This window comes from Leguminivora glycinivorella, chromosome Z, assembly GCF_023078275.1.
Source record: "Leguminivora glycinivorella isolate SPB_JAAS2020 chromosome Z, LegGlyc_1.1, whole genome shotgun sequence".
Lineage (NCBI taxonomy): Eukaryota > Metazoa > Arthropoda > Insecta > Lepidoptera > Tortricidae > Leguminivora > Leguminivora glycinivorella.
In genome coordinates, this window is record NC_062998.1 from 33,678,339 (window position 1) to 33,705,249 (window position 26,911).

The 26,911-nt window shown below is 37.8% G+C and overlaps 1 protein-coding gene across 2 annotated transcripts in view; it reads left to right on the forward strand.

The window, feature by feature from the left end:
- The window catches only part of LOC125240822 (cationic amino acid transporter 2), a 114,420-nt gene that overhangs the window by 29,854 nt on the left and 57,655 nt on the right, over positions 1–26,911 (forward strand). The window contains exons 3-7 of one of the 2 annotated variants that reach the window (XM_048148947.1): positions 7,184–7,328; positions 15,234–15,387; positions 17,188–17,315; positions 23,787–23,889; positions 26,422–26,630. In XM_048148947.1, the coding sequence (XP_048004904.1) occupies positions 7,184–7,328; positions 15,234–15,387; positions 17,188–17,315; positions 23,787–23,889; positions 26,422–26,630 (739 nt within the window). Of the gene's footprint in view, positions 1–7,183; positions 7,329–15,233; positions 15,388–17,187; positions 17,316–23,786; positions 23,890–26,421; positions 26,631–26,911 lie in introns of those variants that run through there. The other variant, XM_048148948.1, reaches the window with a different exon arrangement.

Here is a 26,911-nt window from a genome sequence, read left to right on the forward strand (position 1 = left end):
TTAACCAAAAAACTTGTTGAAGGAACATGAAAACTGGTTGTATTTTCTCTCAGTGTACGATAAGCTAAAACTGCCGAACGGATTTTCCTGCTTTCCTTGAGTGATAGTGTTTCATGACTCATGAATCATGAGGAATTTATAATTTGTGAAGATTGTGTATGAAATTGTTTATAAATATGATAATATAGTGCTAAATAAGTCGGGAAAAAATCACACTGGCTAACAAGCGTTTCCCATTCAGTCACGTCTATAAATATCCATAGGTACTTAACGAAACTTATTACTGGGGAAGAAGGTTTAAAATGTATAGATATTTATGTAGCCGACCGAACATATATTACAAATCCATGTATGCCGAAATTGTCTCTTCCATAAGTGTATATGTGATATGTAGGACTGTGGGAATGTCTATTTTATAAGGAAAGCTCTTTTTCATGTTTTACTCCCCGTGCAAAGGCAGGGTTGGTCGCTAAGTAGTAACTTTTATATCTCTTTCAACTACTTTAGGGGTACGGACATTTTTATTAAATCAATTTATTACGACGCCAGCCGACTTTCCGCGCGCACTTTTTTATACAATTGTAGCTGGAATTTTCGTCTCTGCGTATAATATTCATGGATTTCACAAATAAAAATCGATAAAGTCAGATATAACTACGGACAAAACTGTGACGTCTAAATGCAATTTCGTAAAAAAAAGTGTCACAGTTTGTTCTTTAAATGCAAAAAGCATTGTTGAAAAATGGGCTTACTGAATAACTTAAATCGGTATTCAAAATTATACTTGTATAGTAGTCAGAATCAAAATTAGCGGATCAAATAACGCTTTAGAAGTAACTACCATCCTTGTGTGTCTAAGGTACAGCGGGGCAAATCTTGACTGAGGGGCAAATGTAACTGGTCCATTTTTCCATGTTTTACAATGTTTGCATTATTAAATAGTGTCCACCGGTTATATATTATGGTAGGCGTGTTTAATGGATACATATAGAACTTAACATCATAGTCTAATAATGGAAAAAATGGATTAGTTACAATGGCCTCCCAGTCGAGATTTGCCCCGCTGTACCTTATAAATAATTATCATAATTACCTTAATAATTATTTTCTGAACGCGAACTATACATATTTATTTATTTTCTTATTTATCTAATTATATTTAAAAACGTTATTCAGGATGTCAGATACTTCAAGTGCGTTGTTTCATTATCTGCCATGGAGGCTGACTGTACCTACCCAATTAAATATCTAGGCTCTTATATTATTCATTATTTATCATAATATTTACTAAACACACCAATATAACAAGAAGTTGTTTGGTCTATAGGTGCATATAAGCTTCGCGACTGTTGTCGCCACGGGCGGCTAGTACTTGGGGGCGTATTCATCAGTAACCGACATAAGACACAAAACGTGAGCCATGCACTTCAATTGGAATCATATTTCCAGTGTAGGAATAAGCCTTCGGCTAGCGGCCGCTGGTCATTCAACAAGCTGTGCAGTCGTTGCCTGATTTACGTTAGCATCACAAAATTCACAAAGCTAGTTTAGGAGAACTTTGAATTGCAAACTCTCTAACGGGATTAATTCTCCCGCGAACGCTCTAATAGCCTTTTACCTGCCATGCTTTCAGATAGTGTGTTGGCAGTTGATTACCTTAACATAATTGTTCGTATAAGTTTGAGTAATGCGTAATCGACAAAGTACCTACTGTGTGCGAGTGCCTACAATATCTTTGTAACATGATTTCTAACTATTGTAATTTAAGGGGCGTAGCGTGTTTAAAAATCAATATACATATTCCGTCAATTTTGGTTAAGAGAGTCAATTACAATTAAAATCTTACTTACGCAACCATTGTTAACATATTGTTAAAGAGGGTATCTTGCATTTATAAAAAATAAAATGAGATAAATCTATTTATTTAAAAGAAAAATTTACATAATTAAATATCTATAGAAACTAACACTAATAAGCTAAGCATTAAGCATATGCCTTAATAACTAGCATAAGTAAATATAATAAATATAAAGCTTGATCAGAAATATAGGCATAATTATTGTTAGAAAATTGTTACTCTGATGTGATGACAGTTCAGTATAGTAGTTGTAATGTAAAATACCCTTTAACGGTGGTTACAAAAAAAGTCATTAGTTTACTGAAAAATAAATATCTGGACGAATTCTAAGTAATGTTGGTAAGAGAATTCATATATAGTAACCGGTGGTAATAATAAATAAATAATAACCGGTGAAGTTATGAGGTTTTCTCCTTTTTGATATAAAATTTTTAAAAACTTGCTCTACAAGCAATCATTTTATAACAAGCTAACTTTATACTTGCTACAACGTTATAGACGCAAAATGAATGCATCTATAACTTTTCCCGCGGGCACCTATGAGTAAAATTCAAGCTTTTATTCGGCGACAATAACATGGGTATCGAAAATTTGCGTTGAAAATAAATTGATTCGAAAAAGCTAGTGAACATTTTAAAGCGGAGAACATCAAAAGGGCGGATCGGATGTTTGCACATGCAGACAAAGGTTGCTTGTTGTTTTATCAATGTGTGCGTTAAACACAGAAATATATATATTAAAACACATGCCCCTAAACGGAAAAGAAGCAATTACTTACTGTTCTATGGAAATGAAGTAGATATAGCGGATTGAATTGATATAGAAACACACCGACTTTTCGAACCGTTACTGCGTTTGTGGTCAACTGGTGACAGGATAAATAGACAATAACAACGAACAAAATGCAAAAATAGAAGGATAAAATTTAAAAACATGTACCTAAATCTGATGAGATCTATTAGTTAAAGTACTACATGGTACTACTAGATAAAGTATTACAGGAAGTAGAGTTAGTGCTTGCTGCTTAGGGTGAGAAACGCACAGCATTGTCAAAGATAAAATGGCAACGCACTTCCTACATAACTGGTTCTTATGTATTTAAAAGCACAGGCAGGTACTTACACACGCTTAAATATTCCTCGTCAGCTCGACCGGCCATGCGTCGTACCCGGGCCGTCTATCCCTGGGTCCCAATTAAATTCTACCAGATACCTACCGATGCGCAACGAATCAAAATCACACGCAGAATTATGCTCGTAAATACTTATTTCTAATAACTTATTCTGTTATTAAAAAGTGCTGTTGGCCAATGTTCAATATCGTCAAAACAACTTTAGTTTCATATGGTTCCCAGCGCGAACAAGTTGTTCACAGAAATCGCGAAGCGTCTGTTTGAGATAACTGGTGACAGAAGAGCTGGCGATTTCCTCGCACAACGTGACAGCATTGTGATACAGCGAGGAAATGTCGCCATTATCCTTGTTACAATGCCTCAAGGGCCTATTTTAGACATTAGCTAGTTTTTCGTTTTAGTCTTAGTTTCTTATATAATTATGTAAATACTTATGTTCAATGTAAATAAAAATAAAAATAAAGTTTCACAAATAGGTATTGTATTTTTATCATGTTTACTAGCGCGCCAGTCTTTCGCGCCCACCGAAGCTTTGCCAATTGCAAAATGTGCAAACAGCAAAATAAACTCTGCCAGAAGTACCTATTGTATTTATTTTATTTTTGCTTTCATTCGGAACCAGTCGCGTGAATGAAAATATCTGTTATTTTTTAGGTAAGTATGATATTTTTGTAAGCTTAGACTTGTAACAGAACAAGCGTCTATGACGAGGAGATGGACTCGTTATTACATATAAAACTTACGGCGAATCAACTTTTCCTTGAACAACTTTTTGGTGCATATTTCCTTCGGGATTTCATTGAATATTTTAACAAATAATATCTGCGAAGCTTTATCACATGTTTAGTTACGTCATCACTCATAAAATTCACTATTATTTGATGCACAGCTTATTGGAAAAAGCTTATTTACAAACTATATTCACATGGATGGATTGTTGTCATTGACAATCTGATCTGACAAACGAATGACGTTCCGATATTGCGTCTTGGTTCCAATTACAAGTCAGAGAGGTAATAATCACTAATATTGATTATTATACTTCCTGAATATATCATTCAATGTAACAATTAGGAACAAATGTGATCTTTCATTGCGAAGTTACTTACTAAATTGATTTAAACAATCTTTCACAAAATAATATTTACGTAAAAATATTTACGAAACACTCCACTATTGGACTACATAGGTATCAATATCAATAGCTCTGTCTCTCTCTAAAACACGTGCAATCATGCAGGTGTTACTACTGATAGGTAAACGATTATTTGCTGAGAGAACATGGACGTTAAATGTATAGGGTGTACGGCTTAGTAAACAAAGCCGTCTCCAGTCTCCAGTATGTCTCCAGTAGGTCTCCAGTCTCCATTATGTCTCCAGTATGTCTCTGTTATGTCTCCATTAGGTCTCCAGTCCCCATTATGTCTCTGTTATGTCTCCATTAGGTCTCCAGTCCCCATTATGTCTCCATTATGTCTCCAGTCTCCATTATGTCTCCAGTATGTCTCTGTTATGTCTCCATTAGGTCTCCAGTCCCCATTATGTCTCCATTATGTCTCCACTAGGTCTCCAGACTCCATTATGTCTTCAGTATGTCTCCAGTCTCCATTATGTCTCCACTATGTCTCCATTATGTCTCCAGTATGTCTCCAGTCTCCATTATGTCTCCATTATGTCTCCATTATGTCTCCAGTATGTCTCCATTATGTCTCCATTATGTCTCCATTATGTCTCCATTATGTCTCCATTATGTCTCCATTATGTCTCCATTATGTCTCCATTATGTCTCCATTATGTCTCCGTTATGTCTCTGTTATGTCTCCAGTCTCCATTATGTCTTCATTATGTCTCCAGTCTCCATTATGTCTCCAGTCTCCATTATGTCTCTGTTATGTCTCTGTTAAGTCTCCAGTATGTCTTCAGTCTCCATTATGTCCCCAGTCTCTGTTATGTCCCTAATAGAATCTATAAAAGGGTCGGAGCGAGCCGACGCGCGTCATTCTTAAAATATCTACAAGACTAACAGTGTCTCTGGCTTTCGTGTGTTATACTGGTGAGTGAAGTTGTTCTGCTATTGTTTCTTTGTTTGTTTTTACTTGGAAATTATTCTAAGTGATTGTAAACTTTGAAATTGTGTCTCTGTTTGATTGTGCGGGGATAATATCGTCGTACAGTTGAACTTAGACCTGTGGTGGAATTGCTTTATCGTCAGTTGTGGGGTTATTTTAGTGTTCTATTTATAGTGTAGTGTTACATTTCAATTAAAGTGTATAGTGAAGTTTTCTCTGCTTTGTTTCATGAGTGCCATCAAGCAATACAAAGACTGGGTCGATGTATGGCTGGTGCTTGGAGATAAGTCTGTGTTTGGTTTTGTAAGGAGTAATTCTTGCAAAACTAAGCTTAGATTATAGCACGTAAAGGAAACTTCATTCGTTGGTCAGTAAAATTGAACTTAGTAATTTTATATGGGGTTATTTTGTGAAAGTTATAAGCCAGATCATTGTTTGTGACAGACTGTTGTCCGGCTAGGCGCTTCTTCCCTTGCGGTGTTAAACAAGGAGCGTTTAGGAGTCTTTTTGTTCCAAGTGGAGGCTTGGGCGCTTTTTTATATTTACAAAAGCGTACTTTCTCACCGGTCTCAAAGAGTCCAACTGTTAGATGGAAGTGAGGACTTTCACGATTGACGAAAGACATTAGGAGTAATCCTTGCTCACTGAAGTCGGCAGTATTTGAGGCTGGGGTCCTATATATAGTCCATGCTGGCGTTGGTCGCTGGGGATTTCGGTTGTGATCGATCCATATCCGAGTAAAGTTTGATCACGGCTGGGCCTCCTCAAGTGACTGGTGTTAGTGTGTCCTAGAATACTGGATATATACACAGATAGGGCGATCTACTCTCTGCTACCTAGTCTGCGGACGCAGAGGGGGGGATCAGAACACAAGCCTATAGGTTGCCTATCTCAGCTTCGCTGGCTGAACTGTACAGTTCTAGTAGGGATACACTTGTACATATTCTGAACACAAGATCTATGGTAAGTGAGGGTCTGTGTTACAGATATGTTAGAGTAGGGAAAACAATAGGATTAGGGTAGCGTCACACACTATTTTTATGAAAGTAGGGTTCTTTACGCTTGGTCTTAAAATATAATTGGTCTATGTGTATTTATATGGTTTAAATGGACTTTAAATGTAGTGTATACTATCTTGAACTGCTTGCTAAAACTTTGAACATAAAAATCTCTTATTACTTAATTTACCTGAGTGTAATTAATAATTGTGGTAGCAATTTCTGATCTTTTGGTGTAGCGACGGGACGCTAAGTGTTGCTAACTGGGTTTTCAAGGTTAATTCTATCAAGTTGGTTAGGGAAACAAACTGTCTTTGGAATAAAAGGATTAGTTTGTTATAGGGTCCAGTGGCATGCGAGCGCCGTCCACTGATGAAAAGTCAAAAGCTTCGAGGAGTTAGTAGACTTACTTGTTTTCATAAAGGTTAGCGACTACTCGGCGTTTCGTTAATACATTAGAAAGGTCGAGAAGTTATGGTCTATTCTCAGTATTGGGGAAAAGGGGGGTTTAGCTAGGGAGAAGAAACAAAACAAAAAACAGGGTGTTAGTTCGTAGATAGATAGCCCTTCAGGCTTACTTGCTTAGGTTCCCGATAAAGTGGTTTGGTCGGGTCAGGGGTCCCATACCGCATCGCAAGCCCTTGCCTAAGCCGGGACCACTAATAAGGCGTAGCGGATGATTACCAAAATATTTTTAATATTCACTTCTTCACTTCTATTCTAAAAATTTCTGTATTACGTCATTAATTTTATTACATATAACTTTCTATTCCTAAATCTGTTAAAATACTCTTCCATTAACACTATATTTTTATGCTATAATAACCTATACTCTTCTTTAAAATATAAATAAATAAAAATTTAAATATTAGTCAGAAATACAGCTGATACTCATTAAAGGATCTGGGTTATCGCGGATCACATCGAAGGGTTCTACATACACACACTAGACGATTACGAAGGCCAAATTTACGGGGTATATTTAAAGGGGGGTTAGCCATACCGTTGACATTAGTCAAGTAAGTAAGTAAATAAGTGCGTGAGCGGAGGTTTTGTTACAGACTCTGTTAGTTATTGCTATATAATCAGCTTTGCCAGTAAGTAATATGTTTTCGTTTCCCGACAGCGCCATGAAGCGCGTACGCGAGGTGGATTGGACAGGCATGAGGCGCGACGGCCACAACATCTTCACCAAGCTCATCCGCACCCGCGACCCGCGCGACTCCGAGACAACACAGGACATCGCAGTGCCCGGCAAACAGAAGCTTTCGGTGAGTTTCGTGCTTTTGTCACTTTCCAACTTACATACTTACCTACTTGTTAGAACGTGACGGGTTATGGTGACCGTAGCAACCATCCATCTCTGATGATCGAGGCGAGAAACGCAAACAAAAACGTATCTAAATGCATCGAGTTTACTTATGAGTATCGATGATATAATTCGCTTGTTATCTTGATAACATCCATGTAACTTTTAGGTTTCCTTTTTAATAAATTAGTACAATGAAGGCGGAATATAAACTATAAAAACATATACACGATGACAGCGTAGAAGAAGGCATAGTGGCCAAACCTCCCAATTCTTTTCTTAATAAGGATGCAAGACAGGTGTCCCTTCATCGCGATAAATACCGTTCGATATCTCATACTTACATTTCTAAGTAGGTATTAAATGCAAATAATAATTTGTAAACCTTTATTCCCCTTCATTCAATAACATCCTCTGCGCTGTTGGCTTCGGCTTCCGAATGTCCAAATGTCCGGGACCCCATGGTCTCGAGATAAATGAAAGACATAATAATAATAATTTGTATTTTATAACCGAAAATATGTACATTCTCCCGATCTGAAAATAAAACCATTCTTGTAATATTCGCATATTTCGTTTTATTGTACGGTTCTTGTATTAAATACCCGTATTAATGGGTAGAATTAAATTCGACTGTTTCAACAAAGCGATGGATGCGTATCGTTAAAATACCATTCATAAATATCGGGATTTTATTCATAGCAAGTCTTGTTGAAATTGCGGTTAATTAAATATACAACATGGGTATTTTGATTATAGGGAAAAGTGACTTCATGCACATATTAATTAAATTTAGGTACACAAGTATACTGTTGGTGCTCGTGAAACGAAATTAAATACACTGAGAAAAGTTTAATTTGTAGGTATGTACTATAAATTCTAATTTTATATGGAAATTCAACTCTTTTAATAAATTGTGATAAAGTAAGCACAAGCTTTTAATCCCCGCTCCATTTTTATTTCATGAAATAATTGCAAGTATAAAGATATAACGAACAACAATGACGATGAATAAAAGTGTGAAATAAAAAACCCGTTCTTTTTTTTGAGCATTAGATCCTCTTATAATTTTTAACTTCTTTTGTTTCGGACATACTTAAACGGTACTAATAGTAATAGCTAATTAGTGCCTCGACCCCTATATTTTGGCTACGAAACACTAAAATACTATCAGAAATATTAAATTGGAGAATAAAGACAATGCCTTTTCATTTATTTATAAACAACATAAAAATAATTTTTTTTTTTTTTATACTACGTCGGTGGCAAACAAGTATACGGCCCGCCTGATGTAAAGCGATACAATAAACACTTAAATTAAAACTTACAATAAAACTTATAAATAAAATATTTGGCCCAGGTCTTGCTCGTTGGGTAAGGTGCCCAGAAGGCTGGCCGCATTGCCCCGCTGGATAGCAATACCAGCCCTCTGGTCACCAGAAGCGTCTATAAGGCGCTTCTTTAGATAGCTCCTTTCCAGAGGCAACGCGCACTTGGCCCCCACGGCCCCATGGTTTCGACCCCAAACGCCGCAAATATGTAACTACTGCCGAGGGTGACATACTTGCGACGCTTGAGGTCTTCAGCCAATGATGCAGCCGCCCCAGCACCAACTTTGGTGCCTGGAACATGGGACGGCGCCAGGGTATCTACACAAGTAGCATCCCAGACAAGCGGCCGACCCATACTCCAAGGCACCAGCGTCATTCCGTTAGGCCTCTTGCCGTCAACCCTGGCCAGTCCATTGGGTTCGAGGACGGCCGGCACTTTTGCACTAACAAGGGCCCTCCGGATGACATCGTTGAGGCTGGCGTGGCGAGGAATTCTCCCAGCACTTCGGCTGCATGAAAGGCCGTGGTGGCCAAGATTATCCACCATAACTCCGCACTGACACCGATGGGGCACATTTGTTGATGCCCCTATTCTGAGGCAGGTAGCCAACCGGAATGTGGTATTGTCCAGCAATGTACCTATTGTGATGGATGGTAGTGTCTGCAGCCACAGACCCGACTCCCATTCCGCAGTAGCGAGGAGGCGAGCCCGATCTGTCGAATCAAGAGCCGTCTCTAGAAGGCGGTCCCTTGTTAGACGACAGAGAGGTTCGTCCCATTGCCTCTGCGAACATGGGTTGACTGGCGGGTCTGTGTTGGGGCATGTTAGCTGCCAAACATTCTTGGCCTCGGTACAGTGCTCAGCCTCCAGGACCCCAATGGAAGGGGCTAAAATTTTCCCGATGAGGATTTGGGCACCGTGTACCGAAGCCAAGAAAGCAGGCAGCGCCACACTAGACATTTTTCGGATGCCCAAGCCGCCCAACCTGATGGGTAGGCTAGCCTGGGTCCATGTTCTTTCGCCAAAGGATATATTGAAGATGGTGGTGAGAGTTTCCAAAACTAAGTTATCCAAATTTGAGATCAAAGAAGGATGTTTCCAGAGGTGTGAACCACGGAGGATGTATGTAAATTTTGGTACAAATAAACAGTGTTTTATGATGCAATATGCCGATTGTATGTTAATTTGAGCCAGACGATGTGTAGATGCTTTAAAATTTTCGATTTTTGTGTCTATGAAATTATTAAATGATTGGTCCATGATGGGGCAACCAAGGAGGTGAAGCGTTTCTTTGTTAATAGTTTTTATTCCAGGAGCTACTTGTTCGAACTGTTCAAATACTTGCTCTTTGTTTGGACAAGTCTCTGAAACAAAGAGTTCGCATTTCGAAAAGTTGAGGGATAAGCCAATGTTTTTTAAGTCAGTTTTTAATTTTTCTAAATCATCAAGAACTGAAATTGCTTCACCACCGAGGGTGCCGTCATCTAGGTACCATATGTTCAATTTAGAATTTAGATTTTTAATTATGGGATGAATGGCGAGACTGAATATTGCTGGACCGAGAGGGTCGCCTTGTTGACGGAAGAAAACAAAGGGTCAGTTTGGTAGAACAATTTAGAGGGGGAACTGTAGCACTGCCAGAGAAAGTTATAAGTAGATGGAATTTTATCCTTTATTTGTGTCAACAAGGCGCCCCTGTCTACTGAATTAAAAGCATTGGAGACATCCGCCTTCAGAATAACATCTCCTGCTTGGCGCTCTACATATGTCCGTACAGCGTGGACAGCAGCTTCGCAGCCGCTCTTGGAGCCGAAACCGAGCTGTATAGGCTGCAGTTCGGAGGCAAGGTCCTTAAGTATAGCGCGGCATGCTATCTTGGCTGCGAGTCGACGCAGAGTGGAGCCAACCGCAATGGGCAGAATGCCGCCGTCTTTTTTAGTCAAGGCGCATAGGTTGGCGCCATAAAGGATGTCTGTAATCTCTGGAGGGACTTGACCAGCCAACATGATGTTTACAAGGGCCGTCAAGTCCTTCAAGAGATTTTCCTTTGTGTCACCGCAACCACAGTACAGGAGGTCTTTGAGATGCTGTGGAGACAAACCGTCAAGGCCTCCTGCAGAGCCATTGGGAAATGATAGTATGGCTCCGAGAACATCCTCGGCGGAGGCGGTCAGAGCGGGATGGTTGGCTTGAGGGGGATCTGGAAGATGAAGGTTCGGGTCTGAAGGTGGATGTTTAGCGGCGAGAGCTGCGAGGGTTTCCGAATTGGCCGGTGCCACTGCATCATCAGAAAACAAGAGGCGGGCGGCTCCTTTAATGTCACCATCAGAAATTTTAGTTTCAACTTTTTTGAATAAATTATTACTAAGTAAGACGTTTATAACTATCGCCAGCAGGGCAAAGTGAAACATCGCGGCAACAATTTTGTTTGATTATTTTTGTAAGCGATTTAGAATGTGTACTTTCATCAGGTTTGATGTGGAGCACTTTAAAGGTAAAAGTTAAAATATTTTCCCAACTGTGAATGGAATTGGTTGAAATAATTAATTTGATAGTCTCACTAAGAAATTTAGCTACCGACACACGCGCTCCACGCGGTACGCGTTTTAAAACAGGGCAAGTGTTTTTTAAATTAGTTAGGGTTTTCCAAAATGGTATATTTGAGTTAGGAGCCTGGAGATCCGGGATGGGTTCGACGTTGGGCTGAGATGACGTAGGTCTAGGTGTTGGTTGACTAGCTGATTTTCTATGTTTTTTAGTTATATGAATATTCAGACCTCTAGAGCCTTTAAAAAACTTGGGCTCTGTACTCTTTTAGAATCAGACCGTTTTCAAACTTCAAACATGAATTTATGTAACTGAGGACAATATAAATCCACCGTTGATAACTTGTATTTCGGCCGCTCGTTTTGGGGTATTTGTATGTCTGTGTATATTTATAATGTCCCATTACCAAAAGTAATAATTCTATTAATAAAACGAGTTATAAATACCACTAAATTTATGATCTATATGGCTACTTTTTCCAAAATAGCACTTCAATTACTTCCACAGATATTTAAATGACTATTCGAGTACACTCAATTCAAAAATTTGTTCAGCTCTTAAACCTGTAATGCGTCATTAGTCGGCCGGCTGCAGATGTATAGCTTAACAAATTCGTAAGATAAATAATTTGATTTAAAGTTTTATGTTAAGAGATAATTAAGTCAAATATTTACTCTAAATACGATAGGTATGGATCGGATATATTAGTATCGTTATGTCATGTTAATCGGTATTATATCGGATCTACAGTGACTACAATCTGTAACTAGTTGAATCTAGACTATTCTTCTAAAGATTAATCTATTGTTTCTACATTCCGTAGAATCTAGACAGAACTAAAATATTTGACGAACGGGTATCATAACAATGTCAAAAAGGTTAGATAGAGCCGGAGGGCTGTGTCAGTACAAAAAAATTGTATTTATATAGGTATGTACATAGACAATTTGATCTCTTTCTAACGATACCCCATTTGACCTAGTAACTTGACATTAACAATTTGCCCCCATTTCATTTTGGCCATTTTCTATAATTAATATTTAAAAAATAAATAATACCTTCAATTTGTAGATGTTGAAAATGTTCATAACTGTTCCAAATTTCAAATCGATAGCATAAGTAGTTCTCGCGATATTTAGAAATGTGACAGACAGATAGACAGACAGACAGAGCGGCGCCATAAGGGTTTCTTTTGTACCTTTTTGGTACGGAACCCTAATAAAGGCTCTACTGACAAAGTTGTTTGATAGACTGTTCTACCTGATCTACTCGTACAGATGTAGTGCGAAAAGGGTTTCCTTCGGAAACGTTCGTATTTGTCATGCTAGTTCAGTCAATGTCAGTACATCTTGTATTGACACTGACTGAAATAGCCCATGACACGTTCGTACGTTTCCGTAACAATTCGAAGGCAAATCTTTTCGCACTATATCTGTACATAAGCGTACACCTCTTTTCATGTACTTTCGGCGTGATACTACAGAATTTATTAATGCAAAGAATGCTTTTGTCATTCGTCATCCGTGCTCTGAATAGAAGGATCGATTCCATTCCATTTCAGCTTTGTTCTATGTGGAATCTTTTCGACGTTTGTGTTTTTTTGGAAGTACATAATGTACATATACATATATCGAGGTTTTTTACTTTAGTAGTTAGTAAATACTGTCAAATAAGTGGGGACACTTTTGTGCAAATATAAATTACACATAAAAAATTATAGCATTTGGTACCCGAGCTTATGTGTATGGTCAGCCAAGTTAGTGGTTTACTACTTTTCTACTCTATGTTAAACACATAAGGTCGAAAAGTGGTAAACCACTTTTTTGGCTGACTGTACGTACCTGAGGTTACTACTATAATAAATACTGTTGACATACATGCAAATTATACTGTATGTAAACCAACGAAAACCATTTACTGAAGCCTGTTAATATTTAAGTTACACAGAGCAACTTTTACTATGGGACCAACACCCAAAACGCGAAATAAAAATTTACTCTCCCATAGGAAATACTATAAAATAAAACTACCTTTGAAACTGTCAGAAGATATTTTCGTGATTTCGGAGTTGATCCCATAGTAAAAGTTTCTCAGTATCACCTGGACATTTACGGGTTACAGTAAATGGTTTTCGTTAGTTTACATACTGTATAGAGTAGGTAAAGTTAAAATTACGGCCATGTGTGGATAAGGCTGGAATAATAAACACTTTGAGTAGGATCTTGTGTTATTTGGCTACGGTTTTAGGTACGTCCTCACGCGCGCTTGGGTTCTGCTCTAGATCTGAAATGACATCTGCTGTGCTGTACCGCGCCACACAAAGTGAAATCATATTCACAGTGTACCTAGGTACCTATGCACTGCCCAATACATCTCTTTTGGAAATACTCAGGTCGGACATAGAGATTATTAAAACCAGGACATATATACAAAATGAACCGTTAAATCAAATAAACAATCATAAAAAAAAATCAACAGGTTAGTTGTGTTAATGCTTTTTTTCTTGCACTTTCAAATGTAACTACCTATTTACCTCTAGTTATATGTATAATGCAAATAACTTTTAGGTCTCTTTGTATCACATTTACTTAAACTATCATTAAACATTTATTATTTTTAATTAGAAATATTATACTGGCAGTGTGTAAGTAAATTTCACTGTAGTTAGGGTTAGTTAGAGCGTTCTGAAGTAAGCCATAGGTAAGTAGGTACTTATATAGGGCACGTGATAGCCCTTATCCATACTAATATTATAAATGGCAAAGTGTGTGTGTCTGTTTGTTTGTCCGTCTTTCACGGAAAAACGGAGAGACGAATTGACGTGATTTTTTAAGTGGAGATAGTTGGAGGAATGGAGAGTGACATAGGCTACTTTTTGTCTCTTTCTAACGCGAGCGAAGCCGTGGGCAAAAGCTAGTACTTAGGTCTATATAACTCAGGTGAAACTGTAAACTTTGTCGGTCCCCAGTTCCTGCCAACTTAATTCTATTTCAGAGCCGAAAATGATCTTTGCACTATTCAAAGGCAGGCTTTGCACGCAGAATATTCAACAGAAAAGTTTTTCAACTTTGTTCATAAGTGATTCCGGGCAAACCTCAAGTTTGGCAGGTCGCCAGATTCAGAGATTAAGAAATTTTATTTTTACCTCCAGTATTATGTACGTGTACCTATTTGTATAAACAGCAAATCATGTGCAGTGCTATACTTGTGCTTATTGGTACCTAATTAGCTAATAGGTATAAGTAACAAACTTAGAAATTTATGGTCGCGGTGCCTTTTGAGAAATGGCCGTAACATATGCGTATTTTAAAAGCATTTATCCAGCCTCTTCCTATGGCTCTTCTGTAGTGCGAGTTGCGACAGAGCCAGACTGCGATTCGATCACCTATTAGCGTAGCGTCAACTATTGCCTCTTCGGCTAGGCCGGCTCATCTATTTATTGTGATTGGATTTCCAGTCCTGCGAGTAAAGGTATTTCATGGTGGATGGTACTTACGTTAAGTATTAGTAACTAGTACAATAGTACTGCGGTGCGATGATGCAACGTTAGCACCGACCGCCTTGATGTACATTAATTGTGACCTTTTTACAAGCTTTTATTTAACTTGCCTTAATTGTTAATATGTTAGTTTGGGTCAAAACGTAAAAGCTAAATTTGACCCACTTCCCGGTTTCCGATTAAGCTGATTATTTGCACACATATGTAAATTACGTGACAATGCAATATTATGGTATCATGATGGAGCAGAAAGGTGTTCATAGGAATTCTGTGATGAAACGTCGTATCCCCATCGGGTAAGGGGTTTTTAGAAACGTCTCGGAGAGCAGTAATTGACAGTTGAAAGAAAGGTACAGTCGCCGATAAAAGCTTGTGCCAATATTTTTTTTATTTTGCAAAAAAACTTATTATTCTAAAATCTGACCCAAAACTTTCATGTCATGATGAGTAAATATTGAGTAATTAGGTTCGCCATATGTGTGTGCGCAGCGATGCCTTACGACGATGGACCTGGTGTCGCTGGGCGTGGGCTCGTGCGTGGGCACGGGCATGTTCCTGGTGTCCGGGCTGGTGGCGCGCAAGTTCGCGGGGCCCGGCGTCGTGTTCAGCTTCATCATCGCCGCGCTGGCCAGCATCTTCTCCGGTGAGTGACGACGATGGACCTGGTATCGCTGGGCTCCTGCGTGGGCACGGGCATAGTGTCAGGTCTGATGGCGCGCAAGTTCGTGGGGCTCGGCTTCATCATCGCCGCGCTGGCCAGCATCTTCTCGGGTGAGTGACGTCAGCCATGGACCTGAACAGACGAGGGCAAATGCGTGGGCACGGCCATCTTGTCAAGTTCAACCATGGAGACTTCTCCCCCTTATACAATAAACGTTCACTAAAGTTATCAAGCCGATAAAGTTTGTTTGTCCCTTTCCGACGTATAGGTGTGGTAGAAAGGGACAAACGAACTTTATCGGCTTGATAACTTTGGTGAACGTTTATGAATAAGGGGGTTAGCCTATTAATAACATTGTTTCTGAATATGTCACATATTTATTTTTCATCACATTTGCTGTTTAAAGGTATCATTGCATCTACGTATACTGAAGAATAATGTACTATTTTATTCCCAAGGAAGTAATGGATTTAGTTTTAAAAATTAATACAATCCGTACAATACTTCGGGCAAAGGATAGTTTCAATCAGCCGAGGTTTTTTTACACAACTAAAATTTGACTATTAAGCTACAAGAAAATATTATACGGTATGAAAAATGCATTTTATTTATGTTTTAAAATTATTTCAGTGTGTTTTACGTTTATTTTGTATATTTCACGTACATAAATCGTTATAATTAGGAACCTGGCAGGAAATTGTGACGGCCATCTCGATTTGCGCTTGACCGCGTTGCCATAGCAACGGGCAGTACAACAGAAAATTTCATCAGAAAATGTCGACAAATATTTTGACGGACACGTAAAATGAGTTCAATTGTATGCTTCTTTGAACATTGCATTTAATTTATATGCGGTATTTTAGTGTTTGTTTGTGCTCAAAAAGCGCTTGTAATCAAGAACAATTGATTTATATGAAGAATCCGATATAGGTGAAGATAGGCTACTGGTCACAGCGGCGCCGCCATTCATTGAAGGTTTTGCCTTATGATTTTTTTCCTTTGTGTTTTCCTCTCAAATGTGATGAAAAATATTGTGTGTAACTCAGGAGGTAAGGATTTTGTGCGCGAACAAATGTGATGAAAAATATTGTGTGTAACTCAGGAGGTAAGGATTTTGTAAACTCGTGTCTATAACTCTCTCTAGCCTGCGGCTGTCGCGAGTTATAACACTCGTTGACAAAATCCCCTTACCTCACTTGTTGCACAATATACTATATTGCATGCCATTATCGCTGTAGATTATAATAGATGAGAAAATTAAATTTCTCCCTTATACAAAAAGCTCTAATCCGTCACATGCTTTATAGAAAAAATCTTCTTCATCATTACATAAGGGGTTAGTGTGTTAGCAAGATTAAAACAACAATAAACTGTTGAGATAGGTACAGTCAATCAATTGGAACCCTAGGCACACCTCGGACACTGGCGATCAAATATATTGAAAGAGGCGCATTCCTAGCACACAGTCTTAGCTCGTGTAGGTGAACGCGTACTATGCTTGTATGAGTGAAATATGACAGGTCGACTGTTCGTGTTTTTGACAGGCGGTAACTGTGAGGTATCCGAGAGGGGGTGGGCGGCGCTTTTAGCGGGGAGCGGGAGTGGCCATACTGTACGATAGTACTCTTTATTATACTGTGCCCTAGGCCACTCTACAACCATGTCAAAATGACTAGCATTAAGAGATTTCTTCCAATCGGATTTATAACGTCACTGTGACCTAGTTCTACAGTGGCCTAGGGTTCCAATTGGCTGACTGTACTTACTAGTGTCTGTTGACAGGCGCGTGCTACGCGGAGTTCGGCGTGCGCGTGCCCAACACCACGGGCTCCGCGTACACCTACTCCTACGTCACCGTCGGCGAGTTCATCGCCTTCGTCATCGGCTGGAACATGGTGCTGGAGTACCTGGTGAGTCTACACAAAAAATATACTGTCTAAAATGGCTTATGTGCCGGAAACTTTCCAGATTTCAAGATTTAGAAAAATCTGAAACTTCTGAAGCTTTCTGAAGTTTTTGTATGAATATTGAAACTTTCCATTTCATCAATTAAATTTCCTACATTTCTTGTGAAACTTTCATGAAGTTATAATTTTTAACCGCCTTCCAAATCTCAAGGGAAGGGGTTCTCAATTCGTCTGTTTTTTTTTAATGTTTGTTCCTCGATATCTCCGTCGTTACTGGACCGATTTAGAAAATTTTTTTTGATTGAATTTATTAATTTATATGCATACAGATTGGTCCCATTTTTCTCAGAACCCAGTTCTGGTGGTGGGATCCTGGAGAAATCGAGGGACCTCATCAAATCTGAAAGTCATACATATGGTGATTTTTGCGTTTTAAAGGAACAGCATGCATTTACGTTCGGAACAGTGACATTTGGTGCAGTGGAACTCCTGATGATGGTCAGAATGGAACTCCTCAAATCTGAACGGCACACTTATAGTGACTTTGATATTTTTATATGAACAGCATGCACTTACGTCCAGAACAGTGATATTTGGTGCAGTGGAACTGCTGATGATGGGCAGAACGGAACTCCTCAAATCTGAACGGCACACTTATAGTGACTTTGGTATTTTTATAAGAACAGCATGCACTTACCTCCAGAACAGTGACATTTGGTGCAGTGGAACTGCTGATGAAGAGTGAGCCGCCCCTGGTTAGAGTTCCGTTCTGATAATCATTCTCATCTGTAAGTACTTCAGAATCATCTAAATTTCAAAATTGGTTCAGAAATGAGATGGAGATATCGAATAACAAACATTAAAAAATATACAGACGAATTTATAACATAATCCAACATTTGAAAGTATTTATCACCAGAATCCCAAAGGAAGGCGGTTTTTTTTTTCTTAAAAATTATTTTGGAACTTTTCCCAACTTGCATATCAGGTGCCGTAGCCGAATGGCATTTCTGCGACGCGAAACGAGATAGAAACGCCGCGAAAGATAGTCTGGCTCTGTTGCGCCAACACGCAAGAGAGATAGAGATAGATAGCTACGAAAGAGATATTATCGTGAGCGTTTCGTGAGCGTTTGTGCATTCGGCTACGCACACAGGTGCTGTAGCCGAATGGCATTTCTGCGACGCGAAACGAAAACGAAACGCCGCGAAAGGTAGTCTGGCTCTGTCGCGCCAATACGCAAGAGCGATAGAGATAGATATCTACAAGCGTTTCGTTTCGTGAGCGTTTCGTGAGCGTTTGTGCCATTCGGCTACGTACCCAGTAGTCTGAATCGACACAAGTGGAAAAGAGGAAAGGTCGTACAAGCTTTCAGAACAATAGCGAGAATTACATGGAACTGTATTTAAAAGTGAACAGCGTCCCCAAATGTTTTAGCCCTAGGAACCTTTTAAATACTGAATATGAATATAAATACATAGGCAGCAAAAAAAGCAGTACATAAAAAATTGCAGCATGAAAAAAAAGCAATTGTAGCAAGTGAAAGCTTGAACAAAGTAATGGCGCTACAAAATCCTGGAACTTCTACAGGGTGTATTTTGATAGCGAGTCATTGAAGGCATCTACCAGATACCGTGCCCGTGATCTTAGATGACCTTCCCTCGATTTCAAATTAATGAAGATCGGCGTTTGTAATTTTTTAAATCAGGTAGGTACGTACTCGTAGTTGAATTAATTTGATCTGTTAAAAATGTAAAATCAGGCATTAATACTAATCACACCATCGCCGAGACAGTGTGATACGTAAACGCTTAACATAAAATCAATAATATTGTCTACCTAAGTACCAGCAGCGGCTGGTCCATACAAGCCGATTCCCACCGGCTTGCCTAATATAGATTACTAGTAAAGTACCTAATGGTAAGGTAGGTTTATTTTTGCTTTGGTGTTGCCTAGCAGAAATTTTCACCAGCCGCCACTGCTAAGTACTTATTTCCAATATTTTCATCCATTCAATTTCTCAGACGAGCAGAACCACAACTCAAATTGAATATAGGCACGTGACAGTTTTCGCTGAGTAATAAGCAACGCACTAGGGATTGCAAACCTGTGTCTGATTTGGAATCCGGACGGATCCGACTAAACCGGATCTGGGTTATAAAGATGTCAAATAAGTATGATTTTTCCAATAATAAAAATAATCTTGCAATAAAATTGCTACATAACAATACGCCAATCTCACAAAGCAATATTTGGAATATCATCCATTTGTTACGAATAGGTAGATATTACAATAATAAGAAATATCTTAAACTTGCAACGTTTTTGTCCGATCTTTGTTTACTCATAACTTGGTGTGTCTGCGTATATTTCTTATTTACCCGGCTCCTGTGATTTAGCCGAATCGGATTATCGGATCCGCTGAACTGAATCGCGAGCAATGCAACCCCTAAACCGCCTCTACCGATACTCGCTTTAATAGGGTTCGTCCTAGTCGTTCCATTTCTGTTAATTGTTTTCCACGCCGAGCCAGCGGCGTTGGTCTGCGTTCCCATTTATACCGGTTTATAGAAGAATAAAATGCACGTTATTATTAAAGCTTTGAACGATTTGATAGGTTTTTATTGTGTTCTGTTTGTTAATTTCGAAATAATTGGTTTAAACATTGACTCGCCATAGGACAACTGAACTGACGTTCCGAAATGTATGAGCCTTTTAGGCTTAAAACTAGATGGCGCTGTTCGCAGCCTGGAAGGGGCCAAGATCATATTTTCCCCAAATATTTTTTATGAAAACAAATGACATATTTCTTTATTTTAAAATCATGGTATCACGTCAATACACTTTTTGAATAAAATAAATTTGTAGGCAGCATCAGTGTAGTTATATGATAGTATTTTGTAGGTGGCGCTAAAAATCGAGTATAAAGTATGTAAATCCTAAATAAATAATCCTTGGCACTATGTTGGATTTCATATTCCCCATCTTCTTCAACCTAGCGTTTTCCCGGCCTAGCGCCAGGGTCCGCTTTCCTGCTCAGCCTTCTCCACTTTGCCCGGTCTTCGGCATCCTGAGGTGAAAGATTGTTCTCTTCCATGTCCGCTGTCACGACGTCCAGCCAGCGCTTCTTCTTATTTCATATTCCCCATATTAAACTTATTTCACTAAAAGCTTGATTTCGTCATGTTTACATTATGGTGAGTATATTTTTTCTAACTAAACAATATATACCTATAATACTTTTCAGATAAGTATAAAACAATCTTGAAACCAGAACTAAACAGAAATCATACAAATACTCAGGAAACAAGACTGACTCATGATAAAAAAAATAAGTATTTTATTGATCAAACACCAGCTTAAAATAATTCGTAACAAAAAATAACGATACGAGTGCCTTCAATAGAATTTCATTTCAGAATATTTACACAATCAGCCTGTGGCAATGGATAGATACAATTTGATATTGTGTTCGCTAAAAAGCTTACATATTTACATTGATAACTATTATAGTTTTGTTTAAACTAAATGTTTTTATTACTATTAAAACACTAATAAAAACATTTTTGAATATTTACACAATCCGCTTGAAGCAAATGGATGAACACATTGATATCGGGTTCGCTGAAAAAAGCTTGACACACCTCATTTCAAGTGAAACGGTTTTTTTTCTCAAACGTTAAAAATGTTATAATTATATAATCACATCCGAGATACTCGCTTCAAGCTTATGGATTTAATCTCAGACATTTCAAGTTCAGAACCACCTTGTCTACGAATCCGTCATCTCAACTTGTCATTATTATCGTGTGGTCCACAGTGTGATAGGTCAACCGTCACTTTGCTATCTTGTCCGCATTTCTGGTTCACTTTGGTGTACACCATAATTTAGTGTCATTAGGTACATGCAATAAACTAAAAGTAATTTAAATTAATTATTCTTGTTTATTAGGAAAACCTATACAAAAGTAGGTAAGTTGTAGTATTTTTTTAGTAATAGAGTGATTCTTGGGTACGGTTTAGGTATATGATTTGTTTAGATTTTGTTTTAATATATGGAAGTACGAGGCAAACAGCAATATCGTCATTTTTCTATTAATTTATAAAAAAAATCGTTCCTTCTTAAATTATATTAATCATAATTAAACCTGGCTCAAAAATCACTCTATTCATAACTTTCATAAGTGAAATGGGTATCGCATCAAATGCGATCAGCAATTTTTGAGATTATGGCGAAAAAACAAACACAGATAGACGCGGCGTGGGGCTTTGTTTTATAAAACAACAAATATTTTTCTCAAACATGCAATGAAATATTGTCTTTACGTTCCTTAAAATGGGCTGGGAAGTATCGCTTTTTGGGCGCAACAACTCGAGAGGACTATAAAGGGATTTCATATTATTTTTTAGGCCTAGGCCTGCAAAGTAACTTTTTTTATAAAATATTGTCGTTTAGAGCATTTTTTTTTATTTCATTGTATGTTTGAGAAAAGCACTATACATGCCTCGGCGTGAAAACGGATTCCCGGCCTCGTATCCCTATTCGGCCTCGCTCGCACGCTCGCTCGGCCGTATATACCCACTTGGCCGGAACTTCTCATTTTCCCGGCCTCTGATGTAATGTACTATTGTTGTTTCGGAACAAATAACAATACCGCAGTATTTTATTTCAAAATATTTACACATACAGCTTGCGGCAATGGAATCACAACGCAAAGATATTTTCGTTGAAAAGCTGAATTTAAAAAACTGTTACAATTTTACAATCCACCATTTCAAAGTATTCCGATTTCTCTTTGTTTTTGGATGGATGGTACCTTGACAACAGTATTACTCTTTCACTGAAAGCATTTCTCTATACACATTTATTTAAATAAATGCTGAAACCTGAGCTGAAACCAACACCCCGTATATTTATGTATTTCCCGAAGGTTTCCCGCAATATGAAATGACTGAAATGAGTTATTAAATAAACGTGCATTGTTTAAATGTGGCGCTTAACTTCAAAATAGGGTAAACCCATTCTGCTATAAGGTGGATTATCTTTCAGATCATTATATTATATTTTTTATATAGGTACTCAACCTTAAAACAGAATGGATTTACCCAAGTTTAACTAAGCGACACAAATTTGTTATGTAGTTTGTATCCCAAAAATGCATTTGAAGTGAAGTAGAAGGTATAGGGTTACATGGGCTACTTTCCTTCTACTAGTCAAATCGGCTTCTTTTTAAGAACTGTCAAAACGAATATGAACGATGGCAATAATATGAAATGAATATGAAATCGAATTGAGTGACGTCACGGTCTACTCATTTACTTTATAAATATCTTTCTATACGATTTATTAAATAGAAATCGTGTCTAAACAGAACTTCTGTCCATATGTCATATATATAAATATATTAACGCCATCTAGCTGAGCGTACCCCAAAGGTTTAATGTCATCTAGGCCACCGTACCTTTTTCTGTATGGTACTGAGGTACGTTTTTAGGGTTCCGTACCAAAAAGGTACAACAGGAACCCTTATGGTGCGACTGTGTCCGTTTGTCTGTCCGTCTGTCACATTCCTAAATATCTTGAGAACTACTAATGCTATCAACTTGAAATTTGGAATAGTTGTGAACATTGTAAACCTCTACAAATAGAGAGTATATATTTTTTAAATATATTAATAATTTTAATTGTAGAAAATGGCCAAAATGAAAGGGGGGCAAACTGTAAATTTCAAGTTACTAGGTCAAGTGGGGTATCGTTGGAAAGAACTAAAATTGAACGTAAATAATCTATTTTTTATAACTTTTTTTGTTGTGGAAAAAAAAAATTTTGAAGGAAAATGTAAAAAAAAATACCGCCCCCCCCTTATCTCCGAAGTTTACCAACGAAAAATTATGAAAATTTTAGTAAACATTGCTTTTATGCTATATATTACAGGAAAAATATAATCGTGTTTGTATTTTGAATACTTTTTTTTTATTCACAAAAAACTTTTCAGATTTTTACTTTCAATTCACCCACCCTTGCGGATGTATATCGTACTTCAAATTAATACGAGATGTTACGTAAACCATCTTCTGTCCAATAAAGTAAAAACTGTTTAAAGAATTATCCCTGAAAAACCAGGTTGCGCAAATTAGTTAGCAAATTGACCGGGAGATGGCGCTATACACTATAATACTCATTAGTGCCTATACTTTTGTCTTCTAGTCAAGTCATTAGAGTTATATGAAAATATGAGATTATTTTTACTAGGTAGTTTGAAAGAAAGTTTGTACGGGACCCTCGGTGGGCGAGTCTGACTCGCACTTGGCCGGTTTTATTTTTTCTTAGACTTTATCTGTCTATATATGTATTTGGTTTAATTAATAAGGGGGTAAATTTATGTGTATTACAGTATTAGTAGTATAAAAATACTCGTATGTATGTAGGTACTAGGTAGCCATTAAAGATAAAAGAAAGTGTTTGTAATACAGATCGGAACGAGCGCGTGCGCGCGCGCTCTAAGTGCCTGCTTTGACTCGCTGTGCGACGGCGCCATCACCAGACACCTGGCAGGGATATTCGGGACAGTTTTTGGTAAGTTAACTTTATCACGCTAATCAATAAAATAAAGGTGTCATTATTAGGGTCATTCTACGAGACAGCGTTTTTTGTCTTATTCCTCTGTCCTTTTTTATTTTTGAAATTTGACCAATAAGGACATACTCTTGTGAAAATGGATTTATTTTTAGACATAACTATGGTTTTGGCCCATATTTTTGTGAACTCATTCATAAAATAAATTCATTTTAACTTTTTGGTCCAGAGGAATAAGAAATTTAGGCCCAGAGGAATAAGATAAGTCAGGATAGGTTAACAAAAATGTTAAAAAACCGTATATTTATAAATTATATATTGTACTTTTGTTCACAAAACCATCAAAAAAGTATTCTAGAATATTTTTATATTTATTTTTATTAATAACATTCAGACTGTAAATGCACTAGGTGCTAAAAAGGTCTAATTTTTTTTATTAATATTTTAAAAAAGATGTAAGTTTTTTTTATTAAGTTACTTTAAAATATAGGAAATCACTTGAAAACTACTCTTCTTTTTGAAAGTCAGTTAAGAAAAACAAGAAAAATTTAGGAAATTCTTATTCCATTGTCCAAAATCCATAGGAATAAGGGACAAAGGAATAAGAAATTATCGAAAAAAACCAATGATTCATAATGTGTATGTACAACGCGGCTGTCGTTAATAATATGAATAGATAGTACGTAAAGCAATTAATTAAGCAAAAAAGTACATTTTTAAAAGTTACACAAATCCCAAAAAACCGAACAGAGTAATAAGAATGATACCTGAACCACGGACAGAGGAATAAGATATTTACCTTCGTAATTCCGGAGCCACGTGCAACAGCCGAAACTTCCACCTCGTACCACGTTCCGAACGCGACTGATTATTCCCCGCGGGGAGAAGTTTGTCTACAATCTTCAATACGTTTACGATACAGGCGAATAAAGCCCGCACCAGAGAAATAAGAATTTTGTCGCGGACATCTCTTATTTCCTAAATTTTAAATACAAAATTATAGATAAAAAAATACTTGTTAAATTTTAGTAATGTAGTAACTAATAATGTATCCATGTACTCAATCAAAATATTCGTTAAGATGACTGAATTGAAGTTATCATCACATGTTTAGAGAAAAATGGAGAACGGACACGACAGAGTAGTAAGAATAACGGATATATATTTTTTTAATATAAAAAATTACAATGACCTTATACTAAAGCTAATCAATGTCCCAGTCGACTAGAGATATAAAGTATCTCTGAAAAAAAAACCAGGATTTTAAACTAAAGTTTTCAGTGAAATAAGCCTCCGGACATTGAAAATTAGGGTCTCGGAGAATCACCCATTAATAAGGAGGGTTTACCAAACAACATAAATTATGTAATTATTTATACTAAAATCCTACTTGGTGAACTTTACGAGTAACCTCACCGCGATGCCCCCGCCAAGATTAGCCAAGAGCGAGGGCACTGCCTACCTCTTCTCGATCGACTTGTTAATACGTACTTCATCTTTGAAAATAGAAGTCCTACAAACTAATATGTTTGTATTGTTTGTAGGACTTCTATGTTCAAAGTAACTAGACACCTTGGTTAATGTTTCCAGTACCTAAGTATAACAAAAACCAAATCATTTCTTATTGAAACTTTACGTTATACCTAAGTTATCTAACTATAATCATAGTTATTTTTTTCTAATGACATTAGATGATTATCTAATACCTACATGACAACAGTAATAACACTGAAATATGTTTCTAACGAGAACTTTGAACATTTAGTAAATCAGTGGCGGCTGGTCAAAATTTCCGCTAGGCAACACTAAGCAAAAAGAAACCTACCTTAACATTAGGTAATTTACTAGTAATCAATTTTAGGCAAGCCAGTGGGAATCGGCTTGTATGGACCAGCCGCTGCTGATAGGTATATCTTCCACTATTGCATTATGCAGAAAGACGCTTTCAGTTTTAATACCAGTTCATACTCGAATATTTTATACATAATGCATGAACGCATATAATTATGCAGCTCGTGACATCACAAATATTGTGGAGTCGTCATAAGCTTTTTATAACACGATTTAGAGCAATGTATCTATCTAATTCTACCTAATGTATTAATAATGTCATATAAAGATAAAGAAATGAATCACAATTGGCGGTGATAAGTGATAATACGGGTTACTATAATTAATAAATTACACAAAACTCTGCGATATAGGGGATGCCCCTAACCTGGCACATAACTGAGAGCCTACCACATGCATGATATCGTGTTTCAACACGACCAAAATATTCTCTTCGTGCAGTGTAATCTATGTTACTCTTTCATATTCGAGCGGAAAATAATATTACAAAGTTTAGATCTTTGTGTTTCGCAGTACGCTTCTGTAAACGTCTTGCTTGTTCTTGTAATAGTCTTGCTTGATGCATCAATGTTACAGAGATATATTATTTTTATATTACTTTACGCTTTGATAATATTCTAGCGCAGCGCTGCACAGGCGGCAGAAAAATGCAGTATAATTATTATATTTGATTATTAACAGGAAAACCGCCAGATTTCATCGCGTTCGGCATATCGGTGTTGATGACGGTAGTGCTGGTGGCGGGAGTGAAGAAGTCCCTGTTCTTCAACAACCTGCTGAACGCCGTCAACCTCTGCGTGTGGGTGTTCATGATGACGGCCGGCCTCTTCTACGTCGACACCACCAACTGGACGCAGCACGACGGCTTTCTGCCTTACGGCTGGAGTGGGGTAAGTTTCTATAAGTGTCACTGCACTGACTGCTCCAAAGGCTGCTGCTTGCCACATTACCACGTTGGATAAGATGACAATAGACAACCTTTGCACGAGCCCGCACGAGCGTCGGAAATCTGATCCTCTCTCTTATTTTGTATCCCACCTCGAGTACAGAATATTTGGCTCTCTTTATGATAGCTGCAGAATCTGCTGCAGCGCCGGCTGCCTACACTGTCCGGTTGAGGTGTGAGCCGGCGAAAGTGCTGACGCACGTGGCGTCCCATGTCCCACAGTAG